This window comes from Ctenopharyngodon idella, chromosome 14 (genome assembly GCF_019924925.1).
Source record: "Ctenopharyngodon idella isolate HZGC_01 chromosome 14, HZGC01, whole genome shotgun sequence".
Lineage (NCBI taxonomy): Eukaryota > Metazoa > Chordata > Actinopteri > Cypriniformes > Xenocyprididae > Ctenopharyngodon > Ctenopharyngodon idella.
In genome coordinates, this window is record NC_067233.1 from 10040553 (window position 1) to 10057409 (window position 16857).

At 37.4% G+C, this 16857-nt stretch overlaps 1 protein-coding gene across 3 annotated transcripts in view; it reads left to right on the top strand.

The window, feature by feature from the left end:
• gpc3 (glypican 3) overlaps nt 1–16857 on the top strand; it is a 146158-nt gene that overhangs the window by 75033 nt on the left and 54268 nt on the right. For all 3 annotated transcript variants that reach the window (XM_051860405.1, XM_051860407.1, XM_051860406.1), the window contains 2 exons: nt 296–984; nt 12221–12363. In XM_051860405.1, the coding sequence (XP_051716365.1) occupies nt 296–984; nt 12221–12363 (832 nt within the window). The remainder of the gene's footprint in view (nt 1–295; nt 985–12220; nt 12364–16857) is intronic.

Genomic DNA, 16857 nt, shown 5'->3' on the forward strand with positions numbered 1-16857 from the left:
TTATTCCTGGTCTGAGGCTTCTGTAAAATGTATACTTAGGATTATGTTTCAACTAAATCGAATGGTGCAACTCTCAAAAAGTTTAGTATACTCTTGAGAAAAAAATTAACCAAAGCTGTGACAGAGGTGATCCCCCCTTCAAAAGGTACACCTTTGTACCTTATTTACCCCTTATTTACACCTTAAGTCCCCTAAAGTTACTGCCCAAGTGACAGCTTTTGTACCGTATTTTCTGAGAGTTGTTGTATTCTGTCATCACCCTTCTATTCATCTCTTTCTTTCTGTCTTTTTTCAGAGGCTTTTGACATGGTGCTCCGTCTGGGTCGTAATTCCACTCTGACGCTGATACGGGAGGATTTTGCAGGTTTGGGGGCTGGAGCCAGCGGAGCCGTAACACAGTTATTCCTGGACATGTCTCTCTACATCCTGGGCTCAGATGCTAATGTAAACGACATGGTCTCCACCTTCTTCTCCCGCCTTTTTCCTCTCACCTACCGGCGTCTTCTTGGCAACGGGGCGGTGACGGGCATCTCGGAAGATTGTCTCCGTGGGGCTTGGCGGGGAACCTCTGCATTTGGGTCGTTTCCTAAGATGATGATGACCCGGCTGTCTCGCTCACTCCTGGCCACTCGGGTGTTCCTGCAAGCGCTGAACCTGGGCATTGAAGTGGTCAACACCACCCAGCACCTGCGGGCGGGCAGGGACTGCGGGCGCTCGCTGCTAAAGCTCTGGTACTGCCCTCACTGTCAAGGCCTGCTGGAGGCCCGGCCGTGCCGCCCTTTGTGCGTCAGCACCATGGGAGCGTGTCTAGGGGGAGCGGCGGAGGTGCAGCCTCACTGGAAGGCATATGTGGAGGAACTGGGGTCGCTCGCCACTGCCATGAAGGGAGAGCAGGACATCGAGGCCGTGGTACTCAGACTGCATGTCATTATCAGACAGGCTCTCAAACAAGCTGTGGCGGCTAAAAGCAAAGTCAGCGCACAGGTGAGTGGCACATGGTCTCAGAAACCATGAATTTGAGCGCTGTAGGCGATTCCAACCATTTTGCTAACTTCAGCCATTTTGCTAACTCCGTCTCCAAATTCTCAACCTCTAAAGACATGTCAGCAAACCCAATGTCAGCAGACCTGAATGAGTGAAATGACTCACAGGGATTTTTGATTGGCTACATTTCTGATTGGCTGATTGGTAGCCTAGGGCTATCAAAATAAAATAAAAAAATGCTATCAGGACACCTATTTCAGTAAGTACATTTACATGCAGAGTTATAGTCGAGCTACAGTGCGTTTTTGCGTAGTCAAGCTACAGTGATCATCTGTCTGTCTAACATGGCACAATTCCAGTTCTTTATAACAATTCCCATTCCTTAATTGTTACATTAATGATTCAATAAATAAATGTAAAACAATTATTGCAAACAGTGTGTTTACACAGACTTTTTAATGACTTTTCTGTCTTTTTAATGGTGGGGTAAATGCAACCCTATAATTAGGCTATAAAATTTGGTAAAATTTGTTTATATTTATCAGATAACAAAGCACATAATGTGTATATGTAACAATTAACTATTTATTTGACTTAAATTATTTTAATAATAAATATTTTTAAGTGAACTAAGGCCTAACCCTTGCTTAATCTAAGCCTTATCTGTAAAACCATGCCATTAAAGGGATAGTTCACCCAAAAATGAAAATTACCACATGAATTACTCACCCTCAAGCCATTCAAGGTGTATATGACTATCTTCTTTCAGACGAACACAATCAGAGATATATTTAAAAATATCCTGGCTCTTCCAAGCTTTATAATGGCAGTGAATGGGGGTCCTGATTTTGAAGCCAAAAAAATCCATCCATCCATCTATCGTGAAAGTACTCCACACAGCTCCAGGGGGTTAATAAAGGTGTTCTGAAGAGAAAAAAAAAATCCATATTTAAAACTTTATTAACTATAATAACTAGCTTCTGGCAGACAGCCATTTTTGGGTCAACTAACCCTTTAAGTTATTATTATTATTATTTTTTTTTTTAAATGTGTGGTTCTCCAAAAAATCATCTTAGCATATACACATGCATTTTTCAAAACTTTTCAAAACTGCTTTCAAAGAACTACCCTAAAGGGACTTGTGATAGAGAAAAAATTGGATGAGAGGGAAAATTATATTTCAGTGCTTATGTGTTCACTTGCAAAACTTTGCAGGTGAACGCAAAACTGGTGATGGGAATCATATGAAGTGGATAGAAAAACTATGCAAAGAGAATGCAGCTTCTTGCGGAACGCAATACTTTTGTGACAGAATGCAAACGTTTTGCGAGGAAATGCAAAAGCATTGAGATATAATTTTTCCTTCCATCTCACATTTCTTTCCATCACCACATAACTTTGAGTAGAAACATTTCAATAACCACAAAAGTTGCAGTGTTACAAATGAATCAGAGTAAGTTTGTCACAGGATAGGTGTTTATTTGTGGAAGAGTGCACAATTCTCCCCTCGTTTCCCTTCGTTAAGCATTTCGGATGCGTTCATCTGGCTGGTGCTTGCGTAAGAACACTCTAAAACATTTTTACCTGAACACTTATTTCCTAGCATTCCAGGAACCGACAAACCTTTCTCACTGATGGCCCTTTTACGGGGGCAGGAGAAGTTTAAACAGCAATAACACACTCCAGTTGCTAGCGTATGTTAGCGAGATCAGGAGGGCAAGTGCTCATGAAATATTGAATGTGAGCAATGGTGGAGCTTGTTCTGCTTTTGCATAACGGGGACGACTTACTAAACTTTCCACTTTAACACCCAGCTTCCCGTTGGCGTAAGACACTCACACACTCGCTTACTGCAGCGAAATGCACTCACATTATTCATCAAAGCGCAATCTAAACTTATCCCCTCCTCCGCAATGTGTAAAATACTCCACCTTCGATTCGCCGGTATAGTGTGGGTGTGTGTAAGTGTGTTTATGACTGTGGTTGTGTTTGGATCATGCAGTATTTGTGGAGATCAGAGAGGCCTTTGATAAGAGGAATATGAACATGCTATTTATTCCTGAAGGGGTAATCGAGCTGCTTGATGGGGCTCCTGTGAAGTTTTAACAGCAGGGTCCTAGAGGAACTATTACATCTTATACTTTTTGGCCATGTAACCTCACGTTAAAGCGTTACAGTGTGAACATGTAAAAATAACCTCACTACACATTGCCATAGGCTGTTAATATCTAATGTCCAAATCTCTCTTGCATATGTCTCTGTTGCTAAATATATGTGCTCTAGAAACGTTCAAGTCAGTCCATTCTCTGGATATCTGGGAGAGATGCGATATTAAAGTCTGTGTTTACTCAATACAGGTGTTTGTATGTTCACCCAGACCTCCATATATATGGTAATGCGTCCTTCAGCGTAAAGTGCCATTGACACTGATGCTCGTGAAACTGGTTCTGTACTTTATTGCTTAATAACAGGACAGTGCATGTGACGGAGAAAGAGTGTGTCTCAAGTTTAAGGTTACCACTAGCTGGGTTTCCATCCATGTATTTATATTCATCACATAAACACAAACTGGACGCGAATAAAATTTCCAAACAATTTCCTAGAAAAAACATTACTTGAGGTGGTTAGATTTATTATTTATTAAGAGGACTTAAAGTGATAGTTCACCCAAAAATGAAAATTCTGTCATCATTTACTCACCCTCAAGTTGATCCAAACCGGCAAGAGTTGCTTTCTTCTGTTGAACACAAAATATTTGACAGTTGATGGACCCCATTGATTTCCATAGTATTTATTTTTCCTACTATGAAAGTCAATGGTTTTGGATCATCAATGGACTATCAACTGTTTGATTACCAACATTCTTCAAAATATCATCTTTTGTGTTATATTTTGCTACAAAATATAATATTTTGCTACAAAAAAAGATGTAAATATTGTAAATGTATATGTAGGGAATCATTTTGAACAGATTCCTTTGAACCACCCAAATAAACTGAACTTCCCTGCACTACATGAGTGAATCATTTTTTGAATCAAACAAACTGATTCATGAGTTTGTATGAAACATGACAGAGAGCATGTTGATTATTGTAGAAAATTCTATGTAACAGCATTGTAGGATGTTATGTTCCACTTCTACTTACTACAAAATATACTACACTACTTTGAAAACAGCTGAACTAACATCACACTACTGAAAAGATGCTTTTATCTACACTCCAACACTGATGGTTAGAGCACATGTGTAGGTGTGTGACCTTTCCACACTCTGAATTTTGAAAGCTCAAGCTTCACAAACAGTGAAGCCCTTGGTTGAGTTCCACGACTATAGAGCTCAGCTTTTGTTGAGAATCAATCAGAAACTTCATGACATTTATGGCAGTCTTCACTCCGGTGTGTGATTATCTGTGAGTCTTTTTGCTTGCGTTTTTCTTTTCAAGGAAACAGTGCTGAAGAAAAGGGGTTTTGTGTTCTTTCCCCTCACTCATCCTCTTTTTTTCACCCTTCTCGGTGATCAACAGCTGTTGACCCAGATAAAAGGGAGAATGGCCAATAAGGCCAAAGATGGTTTTTGAGCATGTGTTTGTCTGTCAGTTGGCTGTCAAGTGCCTTCTTCAGGCCTGATTCGAACCGACTGACTGATTTTGGTGAACGTGATTTCACATGTTCCTGGATCAACATTTTTGTTGGTCCTGGAACAACATTCCAATCAACCAATCAGATTTGAGGGACAAGTTGACAGTTAATGTGAAGTTCAGGCTTACAACCAGGGTTAGGTGCTTCTACATCAGTGTTATTCGCCTATCATTTTCCCCTGATTTTAGGGACAAGTTATGGGTAGGATTAGGTTTAGGGGTAGGAATAGGGTCAGGGCTAAATTTTCGGACAGGAATATTCTTTTGTTGATCCAAAAACTTGTTTTACTTGCCAAAATCATGGTGACTGATTTCCCTCCCTTGATGTAACCTTTGTTATAGGATTGTCTATGGAGGAATGAATTCAAGGACTGACATTTTAAATATTTCAAAATGCCACTCTAAAGCCAAAGGTACATGGGTGTAGATTTGAGATATGGACGACAGGGACATTCCTCTACCCAAGTAAAAAGACTATCAAATAATCCCTATAGCAATATTTCTAGCAATCACAGCTGACAGAATGTACAGTTGAAGAAAAATGTGTGGAAACCTTCAGATACATTTATTATTTATCATGGATTTTTGCATAAATTGGTGATAAATTTGATCTTATCTTAAACTAAGTAACTAAATAATAAACAAACAGGGTCTGCCTAAACAAATATTACATAACTAATGACACAATTTCCTTTCTTTTTTTAACAAACTGTATAAACATTCAAATTTTTTCCTCCAAACTGTAATATACAGAAAATTATAAAATTAATATAATTGTATGTTTTTGACATGTCTTTATTCATAAAATGAACATTTTATTTGCATTCATACATTAAAGTAACAGTTATTGTGAAGCATGTAAGTTTTATTTATGCTTGGAAGGCTCCTGTTTTTTTTTGTTTTGTTTTTCTTGTATTGTTTAGACATTTTATATTTAAATCAATATTAATTTTGTTTATCAGTAAGCTTTTTGACGTCTAAAAGTGAATAATTTACTTTCAAGACTATTTTTAAAAAAAATATTTATTCATATTAAATAAATATTCTTTTAAAATATGAACAACTGATTAGGAGCACAAGCAATTTCACAGGACATCTGTATAATTTGATTGACTTTAAACTGTCCTACCAGTGTTAAACCAAAAGCTACACCCTATCAACAGTGTCTGTCCTGATGGCTGATGACCATTTGTCATTCTGTTGGCTTCAGCACCTTCAGAAGTTTCCAGAATGATTCTTGTTCTTGAATCTAATTCTGCTGTAAAACAATGATATTACACCTTAGTCTGAAGAGCCCCGTGGCCATGTTCTATCCAGCAGTGTGACATCTCACTCATCAAACCTCTCATTGAATGTGATCTTTCTTTCTCTCATTTCTCATTTTTAACTGTGCCCCCTCTCTCTTTGCTCTGGAAAAGAATGCATGATTTATGAAGCACTATTTTTACCAGTTACTGAGCAGAAGTGAGGGAGCAATGGCGACAAAAGAGAGAGAGAGAGAGAGAGAGAGAGAGAGAGAGAGAGAGAGAGAATGAACAAGATTGAAAAGCATACTTTTAGGGTGCATGAAAGTGATGGAGTGAGCAGAAATATGTTTTCCGGAAGCCAATGTGTGCCTGAGGGAGTGGAGCTCCTCCTCCTCTGACCTCTCAGCTGTAAATGAGGAGGTGCGTACAGGCTTTTGCTGTAGTTACATCTCACCTGACACTGAGGACGAGAACAGAACAGACCTGTGCTGTTTCACACTCACTCATAGCACCTCAAAACTCTCAGACAGTACACCTGAGGGGAAACATTTGTACATCGCTAGTCATGAGTGAGGAATTGTGACAGCTCCAAATAGATCTGACGTTAACTAGACATCTAAACTTATCAAAAACATACACTACTGTTCAAAAGTTTGGGGTCGGTAAGATTTTTTTAAATGGTTTTGAAGGAAGTCTCTTATATGCTCACCAAGTCTGCATTTATTTGATCAAAAATGCATGCGCATCCATACTCTCGTTTTCTTCATAGTAAAATGGCAGTGACACACAAAGGAAATATGTTATAGACAGTATACATAAAACTGAAATTGTAATGTGCAAACAAGCGAAAGTTTCTAGCGAGCCCGAGATGAGTTTCTCATGGGCATGCGAAAGTCTGTATATTTTTTCAGTATGTATATTTTTTAAGGTCTCTTTAGGGCCTCCGTAAGTAAAAGTTATTGTCAAACATGCAAGTTTTTTAATGCTTGAAATATTTTCCCTGTTGCAGATGGATGCACCTAAAAAACCAACCTTTTTAATTTAATAAGGTCACCCTTTTTGGACATTTTATTCAGTGTACAAATATAATATTGAAATAAACATCAAATATCATTTAATAGTTTAAACTAAATCTCACTTACCTCAAGACTATTTGTTTAATATTTATTTATATTAAATAAAAATAATGTGTCTAAATAAGAACTGTGTTGTTCAAAGTTCTATTATTCACATGTTATTTTATTATTATTATTTATTTTATTTTTTTTAGGATTTTAGCATATTTCGATTAGGGTTTAGATTATTTTAATAGATTGATAATCATTAAATTAATTAAATTCTTTTAAGTCATCTGCTTAAAAGATCACTTCATCATGTGGTCTTAAACGGCTTATTGCTTTACTTATTGCTTTTTTTTTTTCTTTTTTTTTTTAGCATTGTCTACTTTGGCCTTGTTTATCATTTAACTGTCACATTTGATCCCTTTTGTATATCAGCTGTACTGATAGGCCATTGTTTCAGCTGAGGATTTAACATTGTATTTAACATTGGGCATCTGTATTTAACATTGGGCACTGATGTCATGAAGTGCATGTGAATCGTTCTGGTGGAAACGAGGTATGAGAGTGTTTGTTTTTTGTCCTTGAGTGTGTATGCACACTTGTGTGTGTGTATGTGTGTCCTAATGCTCCGCTCAGGGGTGTGTGAGGTACAGATAAAGGCATTGGATATTTAAAGAGCCTCTCTGTGAGACGCCGCTTATCTCAGTGTTACTGTTAGCCAGCACATCCTCTGTCGCCCGCCTGATATTAATACCCCTCTAATGAGAGAAACAATCACGCACAGTCTCACATACACAAACCAACTCTATACTGCTGTGCCACAGCTCCCCAAGGGCCTGGATACACACACTAACACAGAGAAAAACACACCCAATCACATTAATCAAGGCCGTAGGGACACAGACCCGCAACACAGTGTAAATTACAGCAGGAAAGAGCCATGCTTCTGACTGGCCACTAATGATTTCCCATGAGCACAAACCACATGGAGCATTGGGGAAGAATGTGTGGGTGTCTGGGATTAGATTGGATAGTGTACATGCAGGCTTGGCATTGATAGTGTAGAATTCATCAGGAGTGTTAACATGAGCGCAGGAGAGCGTTTGATGTGTCCAGGTTTGAGCAGTAGCATTGCTAAAAGCTACGCTGTTAGTTTAAAGTCGTCATGAAATGGAAGTTGTGATAGTCTTTTTTTTCTTATTGTGATGTATATCTGAGTGAGACGGCTTCTCGAATAAGGAAAAAATGTAGAGCGGGACTTGATTTTTTCCATCTAAAATTGATTGGATGGTTGTAGTTTGGCATTGCTGTGATGTCATGTGAGTGACAGGTTGTCCTGCCCTCACGCCAGGAAACTCATCATCAAAGATGACATGTTGTTGCAAAAGGGAAGGAAAGTTTTTTTTAAGTAAAGATTATGAGGGTACGTGAATTTAAAAAAAATAATTTGCACGGATAAATCATTTATAATAAATACCGCAATATGTCATTAAAAGTGCAGTGTGTAAATTTTAGGAGGATCTATTGACAGAAATGCAATATAATATACATAACTACGTTTTCAGTGGTGTATAAAGACCTCACATAATGAACCGTTATGTTTTTATTACCTTAGAATGAGCCATTTCTATCTACGTACACCACGGGTCACCTTACGTTAAGTCGCCATTTTGCGCCGCATGTTTCTACAGCAGCCCTAAATGGACAAACTGCTCTACAGAGCATGTTTCATCACTATATTGTTCTTATTCTTCTTCGTTGGTGTTTTTAAAGGCAGCTTGCATCGTCACTACATTGAATATGCACGAAGAAGAAGTAGTGGTAGTAGTCGTCTGGTTTATTAGAAGCAGAGACCGTTCTTTGTTAGAAGTAAGAAGAAACCTCATTGCTGACTCATATTCTGCTGTCTCAGACGACATCTTTGTCCTGTGTCGGCCACCGTAGCTTCTCTATGTGCTTCGAAAGGGAGGGGTCACCACTAAATGCTGCTAAAATTTACACACTGCACCTTTAAAACATTGTTCATTATATTTTATTTTTTCAATTCAATTTTCAGTAATAATGCTTTTTTATTAAGTAGTGGTGAAGCTTTACGACATTACATTTTTTCCCACAATATACCAGCGAAAAAGATGTGCTGTCAGGAGAATGTAGTTTCTGTGTTCTAGTTTGGTTTTGTTCCTTTTCATGACAAAAAAAAAATATACAGCATTACAGTAACAATAAAATAGTACTAAAATAAGGTGCAAATTAATTAGTAAAATAATAAAAAATAATAAAATTTGTATATGTAATATAAAATAAACATTTATCTAGACATTATGACATTTATAAAATAAATACAGCAATATAGGCTATGTACATGGAGAGTCTTTGATTATATTGATCAAGGCATTAGTCAGGTGTGCAGCTGAAAATTGGCTAAAATTGATGGTTAATAGTCTTTCTCAAATAACATCTGCCTTTGATTGGTTTCTAAAGAAATATGGAAATGTGACTCTTCTGAATCGGTTCTTTTCATTTGGTCCAAATCATTGAAGTCACAATTCATCAGTTTGGCTTAGAATCATTTGGAGCTGTTCCAGTGTAAATTACTCCCGCCTAGATCACCCTCACACTTCACCATGTCTCAGGAGAGGAGAGGGTGGGGAAGTGTTTAAATGTTTTTGCAGTCCGAAGATAAAGCTGCTTTCCACGGCAAAGGCATCCTAAACAAATTTACAAGTACATTCAGTTGAGGCAACTACAGGTATACCACTAACTATTGAAAGCACTGTACTAATATGATGAGACACATCCTAAAATAGATTTTAGTGGAGTTTAAGGGAGGCAGCATGTGACAGTTGTTATAAGTGAATCCGTGAATGATTAATTCAACTGATTTGTTCAAAAGCACTCAGCAATGATGCAAGTGACTATTTAAAAAAAAAAAAAAAACGTTTCATTCAACCGATTTGTTAAAAAAAAAAGTTGATTCATACAAGAAAGACTATTTTGGCTGGTGGAACAAAAATATAAAAAGTGATAATATTGTGTCTAAAATGTAAGTTATTCATTAAAGGCACGTTCACACCAAGAACGATAACTATAAAGACGACTATAACAATAACTTTATTAGCATTTACACCAGCGGACGATATCGTTGTGTTTATTCACAGTTTTGTCATCTGCTGTTTTAAATGCATGAGCTCTTTAAAGCAGATTGGCTGTCAATGTTTTTATCTTTTATCAGCTTCAAAAAATCACTCAGAAAGTGATTCCAACAATATTGCTTCTCCCTGCCATTATCATTATAGTTGTGGACACAATTTACTTTGCTATTCTTTTAAATTTAGAACGATTTTTAAAACTATATCTTTATCATTATCATTCTAGGTATTATAGACATACGTTATTAAGGCTGTGTGTCCACCAAAGCGTTTTTAGCCAGCAGCTCTGCTGAAAACACTTAGCTATGAGCGCTTGAGAGCGCTTCGGCAGAGCAATGTTTTTTTTCATTTGAGACGCTTTGCTTGCTATGATACGGAATATCTGCGGAAGTGTTATTAGCATCTCATTTCACAGATAGTTTGTTTCTATATATAAATGTTAATACAATGTAAAGTATTTGCTCTGGGTCTCATTTTAAATTATTTTGTTCTGTTATTATGCTTGTTGTTGTCATCTGTTGATGTTGTACAAGCAGAATGTTGCGGTTGGTCGGTGTTGTATTTGTCCTGCCCCTCCTCCACACTGATTGGATGGCTGGCTAAAAAGTGACAGTAATGAGTGCTGCGTTTTACCCAAAGTTGAACATTCTTCAACTCGATGCAACCGGTAAAAAACGGCGAGCGTTCAGCACTTGAAAGTGAAAAAGGCACTCAGCGCCTCGTTACACTCCTAGAGTTTAAAAAATACGCTGCGCTCCCATTGAAAACAATTGGAAAAGTACGCTAACCACAGGAAAAAAAACTTTGGTGGACACACAGCCGTACTCTTGTTTATTGAATAGTCACATAAAATCAGTCATGTTGTTGGTCGGAATAATAGCACTCCTTTGATTACTTTCGGCCATATTTTATAAGAAGTTTTTTTTTTATTTTAACATGTATTACAAACAATATTACACATCAGTTTTTTTAATAAACAGGCACTTTAAACTTACCCTAGCTATTTGTATATAGAGTAGATTGTAACTTGGCTACCTCCACATTTTGAGTAGCTTGGGTTTGAGTGAGATATCCTGTGACCTAAGGAACCACAGAGAAAAACAACGGTAGAAAGTGTTGCAGTGCTGGAATATGTTGCATCAGTATTGCATTTGTGTCAAGACTCTCTGATCTGATCTTCCGCCGTACCGCTTTTGTCTCTGTCTAGTTCTGTGTCTTTTGCTCTTTCTCTTAATCTCTTCCACACACAAACACACACATCAACAGTATCTATTTACCCTCCCCTGGGCTGTTTGCTAGAAAGAGCTTCTATTGATCTACTCTGATAATCATGTCGTTTAGCTCAACAGCAGTTTGTTGGTATATTTGTTGGTGTGTGCAAATTTTATGAATGACTGTAGGGTGAATCCGATCACCCCACCCACTGAGGTTTCAGAACATGTTAAAAAGTTTATCTTGGTCTGTTTAGCCGCAGCGACCAATCCCGCAGCCGCCCCCTTTCGCATGAAGATGTCCTTGTACTATTGATCTCCTGTCCTCGATCCCATCAGAATTCCAGAGCCTGTTTACCCAGACACACACATGTTCATTCATGAACAAGCAGGCACAATATGCCACAAGCATTACATGGCAAAATTACGCCCTGGACCAACTCCCGTGGGAAATTAAACCAGCGACAAATCATTAAACCACAAGCTAAACATTAAGAGGCATTTGCATTTTTATTGCACCTGAAAGAATGGCAAGACTCCATTATCTCACACAGCCAGCATGGGAGTGGGGTATTAGTATTATTATGTTGTCCCGTATAAAAACAATAGCGTTTAGCGTGCATGAGAAGGGGAACGAGAGGCTTGTTTACTTTCGCTGCGTCTGCAAAGGGTTATGATTATTGAAAGAGCTCAGCCAGAGTGTCTGACAGACCCAACAATGCCTTGTTTTGTTATGTAAATCATATTGTCATCAAACCCAAACAAACAAACAGGAGGCAAAAGCGGCACCATCAGCCAGACAATTAGCTGAATGGGAAGGAAGTTTTGCAGGGACAGTTTGTCTCATTAATTGCTTTCTCAGCTGGATGCCTTCTAGGACTGTGTCCAAGAGTGATCACATTTAGTCCTCCAATCTTCTCATGTTCACAGGTGAGCGGGATATGTGCACACGCGCCCGCACGGGTGTCTCGTGCTGTGGCGCTGTCGAAAGAACACGTGGCAGCCTCGCCAGTGCCCCACAACCGTCCGCCGGTGAACTTTGATCCCGATGAAACCCTCTTTGGACGCCGCAGGTAACGTCATAATTCAAAATTTGAATTTTGTATATGAAGTGATTTAAAGAAACAGCAGTCAGTTAACATGAAAGCTTGAAAAATATTTCTCATACAGTAACAGTCGATATGAAATGTAAATTCATATTTTCTAAATGCATGTTATTGATCTTATTGTGAATGATTGCATATGTTTCTTTTTTTCATTTGTATTTTTATTATTTTTATTTGGGCTTGTAATGTTTAATCAAAATGTCATATCTGGATCTTCCTGTGAAACAACAAACTTCTCTCTGGTGACATATGCAGGACTTCACCAATCATTGTGTCTGCTTAAACTCCTCCCCTTCCTTACATTTGACCTTAAAGGGATAGTTCACCCAAAAATGAAAATTTTGTCATCATTTACTCACCCTCAAGTTGTTCCAAACCTGTATAAATTTCTTTGTTCTGAATGTATGTTTGAATAAATCCGTTTTATGACAGCCACCATTTAAATGTTTATTTTGGCTAAAAAATGAGTAGAAACATAATTAAGTAATCAAAAAAATTTTATTATAACGTTATTTTTTAAAACTTTGTGTTCTTTATTTAGCTTACAAATCAATTAATTTTAACCTTTTAATAATATAATGATGTACCAACTGTTACTCCTGTATAGTTTACAGCATTAGTTGAGAGATATTTTTTTCTTTGAGGAAATTTACCATGTACTTAACCTTATAGGCCCCAAATTAATCAATATTGAATCAAAGGTAATCAAATCAAAATCAAATTGCAAGCTCCTGAATCGAAATCGAATCCAATTGTGAAATTTGTGTCAATGCCCAGCCCTAGTGTCAATAATTTTTTTTTTTTTTTTTTTTACTTGAATCAAATGTTGTTTTTTCCATTTATTTTCTTGTCAGAGTACATCAAAACGCTTCGTTTACATATTAAAATCACAAAAATGTTCTCATGGGGGAGGATGCCCCCAGACCCCCCACAACAATTTAGTTTGTACACAACACCTTTTTAACCTCTTTTGAGTTTGCAGGTATGTAGTTAGTTTGAAGGAAAATCATTTTCAATTAATGTTTTTTTTTGGCCAAATAAACCTGCATATGTAAACATTATTTATATATTTTAGCTATTCCGCCAGTGAGTGAAACGACACACTACAGCCTGTAAAACAATGAAATAAATATCAGTAAATAATGGTAACCTAAATAATAAGAAAGTTAAGTATTATTCTAAAAAACATTCGTTTTTTATTTCCACACAAACATGCTCTTTGAGAGGGATGTGGGACACGAGCAGGAAAGAGACCATTTCTCTTTAATAATATCTTCATGTTATCTCCTGATGTTACAAGCAACTGACACTTGTTGTAAAAGGTCTGAAGAGCGAGTTTTATCTTCAGACATTCAGGCTATGTTTGATTTTGCACTGCCAGAGAAAGCGAACCTAAAAATCTCCGGCGTGTGTGAAACGGGCTATACAAATAAACTTGACACGCCTTATAAAGTCTAATAACAAGCGCAAACTGAGTTAAATAGAAACTGACGTGCAAGCAAAAAGGTTTCTGTCCTACTGTGTTTTTTCTACTTTACCACGGTAAAGAATGCGAATATAATAGGCCTAAAAACGAACGAAAGGAAGAAACGTTTAAAATCCCCTGTGTGAGTGAAGATGTGGGAAAAGAAACAGAGATTCCATGTTTAGTAGACTAACTAATGGAACATTGTTAAATTCTCTGCTAATCGAGTGACCAGATCATGATTTGCAAAACAGAATACAAAGCCAACAAAGCTTAAATATATGGACTCACGTACCTCTCTCATTTGGCATGAACCAAAATATTTCCATGGCTGTGATATCACATTTAATTGCTAACCTATTAGCCTATTTCTTCTGTAAACAAAGCTTTGTGCTTCACTCGTTTCATATTCACGTAAAATACTGGCACAGCCCTATCAGTGGGTACCGAATATACCCGGATACTCTGTACTCCTGGTACTACAGAAATGCTGGTATCAACACATTTTCAAAATTTCAGTACCGACTTGGTACCGAAGTACCGGTACTTTTGACAACACTATATGTGATGAAATTTTTATCAAAAGAATGGTGAAATGCTGGTCAAATGAGCACTCAGAGCAGCTCTGGAGATGAAGTGTCTTCATATAGTGTGAAGACACACAGAACATGCACTTTTTGTGATATAATATTTACAGAGACTATATACTGCTTATTCATCCAAATTGTGCCACTTTCCCTCACATTCTGTTATACAGTAAATTCTGTTTTAATGAGTACATTCTGTCTGCATTTTCTGCATCACAGAAATCATAGGGCCCTACAGTAGATAGCTCTGTGTGAGGATCAGACTTAAATTTGATTAATTCACTTCACATCCACCGTAGCTCTCAAAACTCATTTGAGTTCCCAAATATTCTGATGGCAAACCTTGAGCCTTGTGTCTTGACACACTATATTTTGAGCTGAAAACAAATAATGACTTCAGTCTTTTTCTCAAACAAAACTGTTTTGAATACTTGAAATAAATCAGCACTTTTAGTGGTACTTAATGCTTTTGGAGCTTAATTGCCTCACTGATTCTAATGGCTGACCTTGTATTCAGCAGTAATGAAACATGAACATGGCCCGACTACTCTTTACCCTCAACTCTTAAAATGACCATCAGCAGCTGAAAACACACACATTTCTGTTTTATTTGAATCTCTCAAGTGCTCTAAACACTCCACTGCAAGAAGGCTGCAAAGCATTGCTGCTATAGAATTGACAGTAAGTCAATTCTGTGAAAATAAATAGAGTGAATAATAAATATGAGGAATATAAATTGCAGCTAACCATAATACCGTTCTCATGCATCTCTTCATACAGCTCACATCTTCTGATGTTAGTGTGGAATGTTTTAAGATGCTGTAATATACCACACAATATAGATATAGAAAGACGATTCACTCCTATCAGTTATGAATGGGATAAACTACAATACGCAATATGGCGGAATATGTCCTTCCTTCTAAGTAAACAAGCCAATTGCTGATTGGTAAAGTCATTGCGTGACTGCAGCTGCCATTAGAAGCTCTGGTTCCCATAGAAACCTGAGACTCGTGCTTAGGACTGCACATGCGCATTGGCTCATCTAGCCCGAAAAATAAGCTTTTTTAACGCTATTTGAGCATAAGAAACAACATTTATAGGACAGTTCATGTCAGATTTTGTTGCTGATTTGAAATATGTTATTTAATTGTGAGTTCGCCAAGCAGTTTTTGAGACTTCTGGATTCCCCCTTCAAATATATAGGACTTGGTCTTGGATGCCCGAAATAGCTACCCGGAGGCGTTGCAAATATGCCCACCGAGTGAATAGACTTTCCTTGAAAGGCACTTTGAATATACTCCCCACTTCAGCTCCTCTGAAACACACACTCTCTTTCTTATCCTCTGGCTCTATCTCATCCTTCATGGTTTTGTCTGTATACTGTAGATTCACTTACCTTTTTTAGGGGACTTCCAACCAACTCAAACAGTCTATTCCAAGTTTTTGAGTGTTTGAGTAATGCTGTTATGAAGTTTTTTTCTACTTCTTCATTTTTCTTCCACTTCTTTCTCTATCAAAGATAAGACATGACCAAAAAAGCTTAACAATTTAGTGGCATATATTGTATATGTGATGGAAAAGCTGAGTTTTCAGCATCATTACTCCAGTCTTCAGTGTCACATGATCCTTCAGAAATCATTCTAATATGCTGATTTGGCACTCAAGAAACATTTCTTGTTATTATCAATGTTAAAAACAGTTGTGTTGCCTAATATATTTGTGGAAACCATAATTCCGAATTTTTTTTAGGATTCTTTAATGGATCAAAGTTGAAACTGAATAGCATGTATTTTAAAAAAAATAATATTGAATAAACCCTAACCTTTTAAATGGCAATGTACATAATATAAATTATATACAATATAAATTGTAAATATACTACAAACCATTTAGAATACTTTATTACATTTTACATCATATTTTATTCAAAATATATCAAAGATATGCTTTTTAATTTAAGTTGCTGATTCAAAGATCTGAGGTGGCACATGTCTGATATGTGGGCGCCTGAGTCATTCTGGGTGGAGGTGTGTATATGAGTTGTGAAATGCAGTGTGTGTTTGTGTATTTGTGCTCTTAGTTGAGGTGTGTGTTCAGGCTGATGGTGACAGAGAGAGGCTCATTACCACAGGCTCTATCTCCTGCCGTGTGAGTGACATTGAGCCGCCTTCTGCCCCCTCTGTCCTGTACTGTTCCACTCGCCCTCGCTCTGATGAACAGATGAGAGTGGCAGAGCCAACACAGTGGGCTGTTTCTTCTCCAGCATAATGTCAATTATCAGTCAAAGCGTCTCATATCAACTTAGCTTGACAGTAAACGACATGTAATGGAGTAGATCACGTTTCACACTGCGTTTGACCCCAACCCCATTTTCATTTTTCTGATTCTTCACTCTTCTTTCTTCAT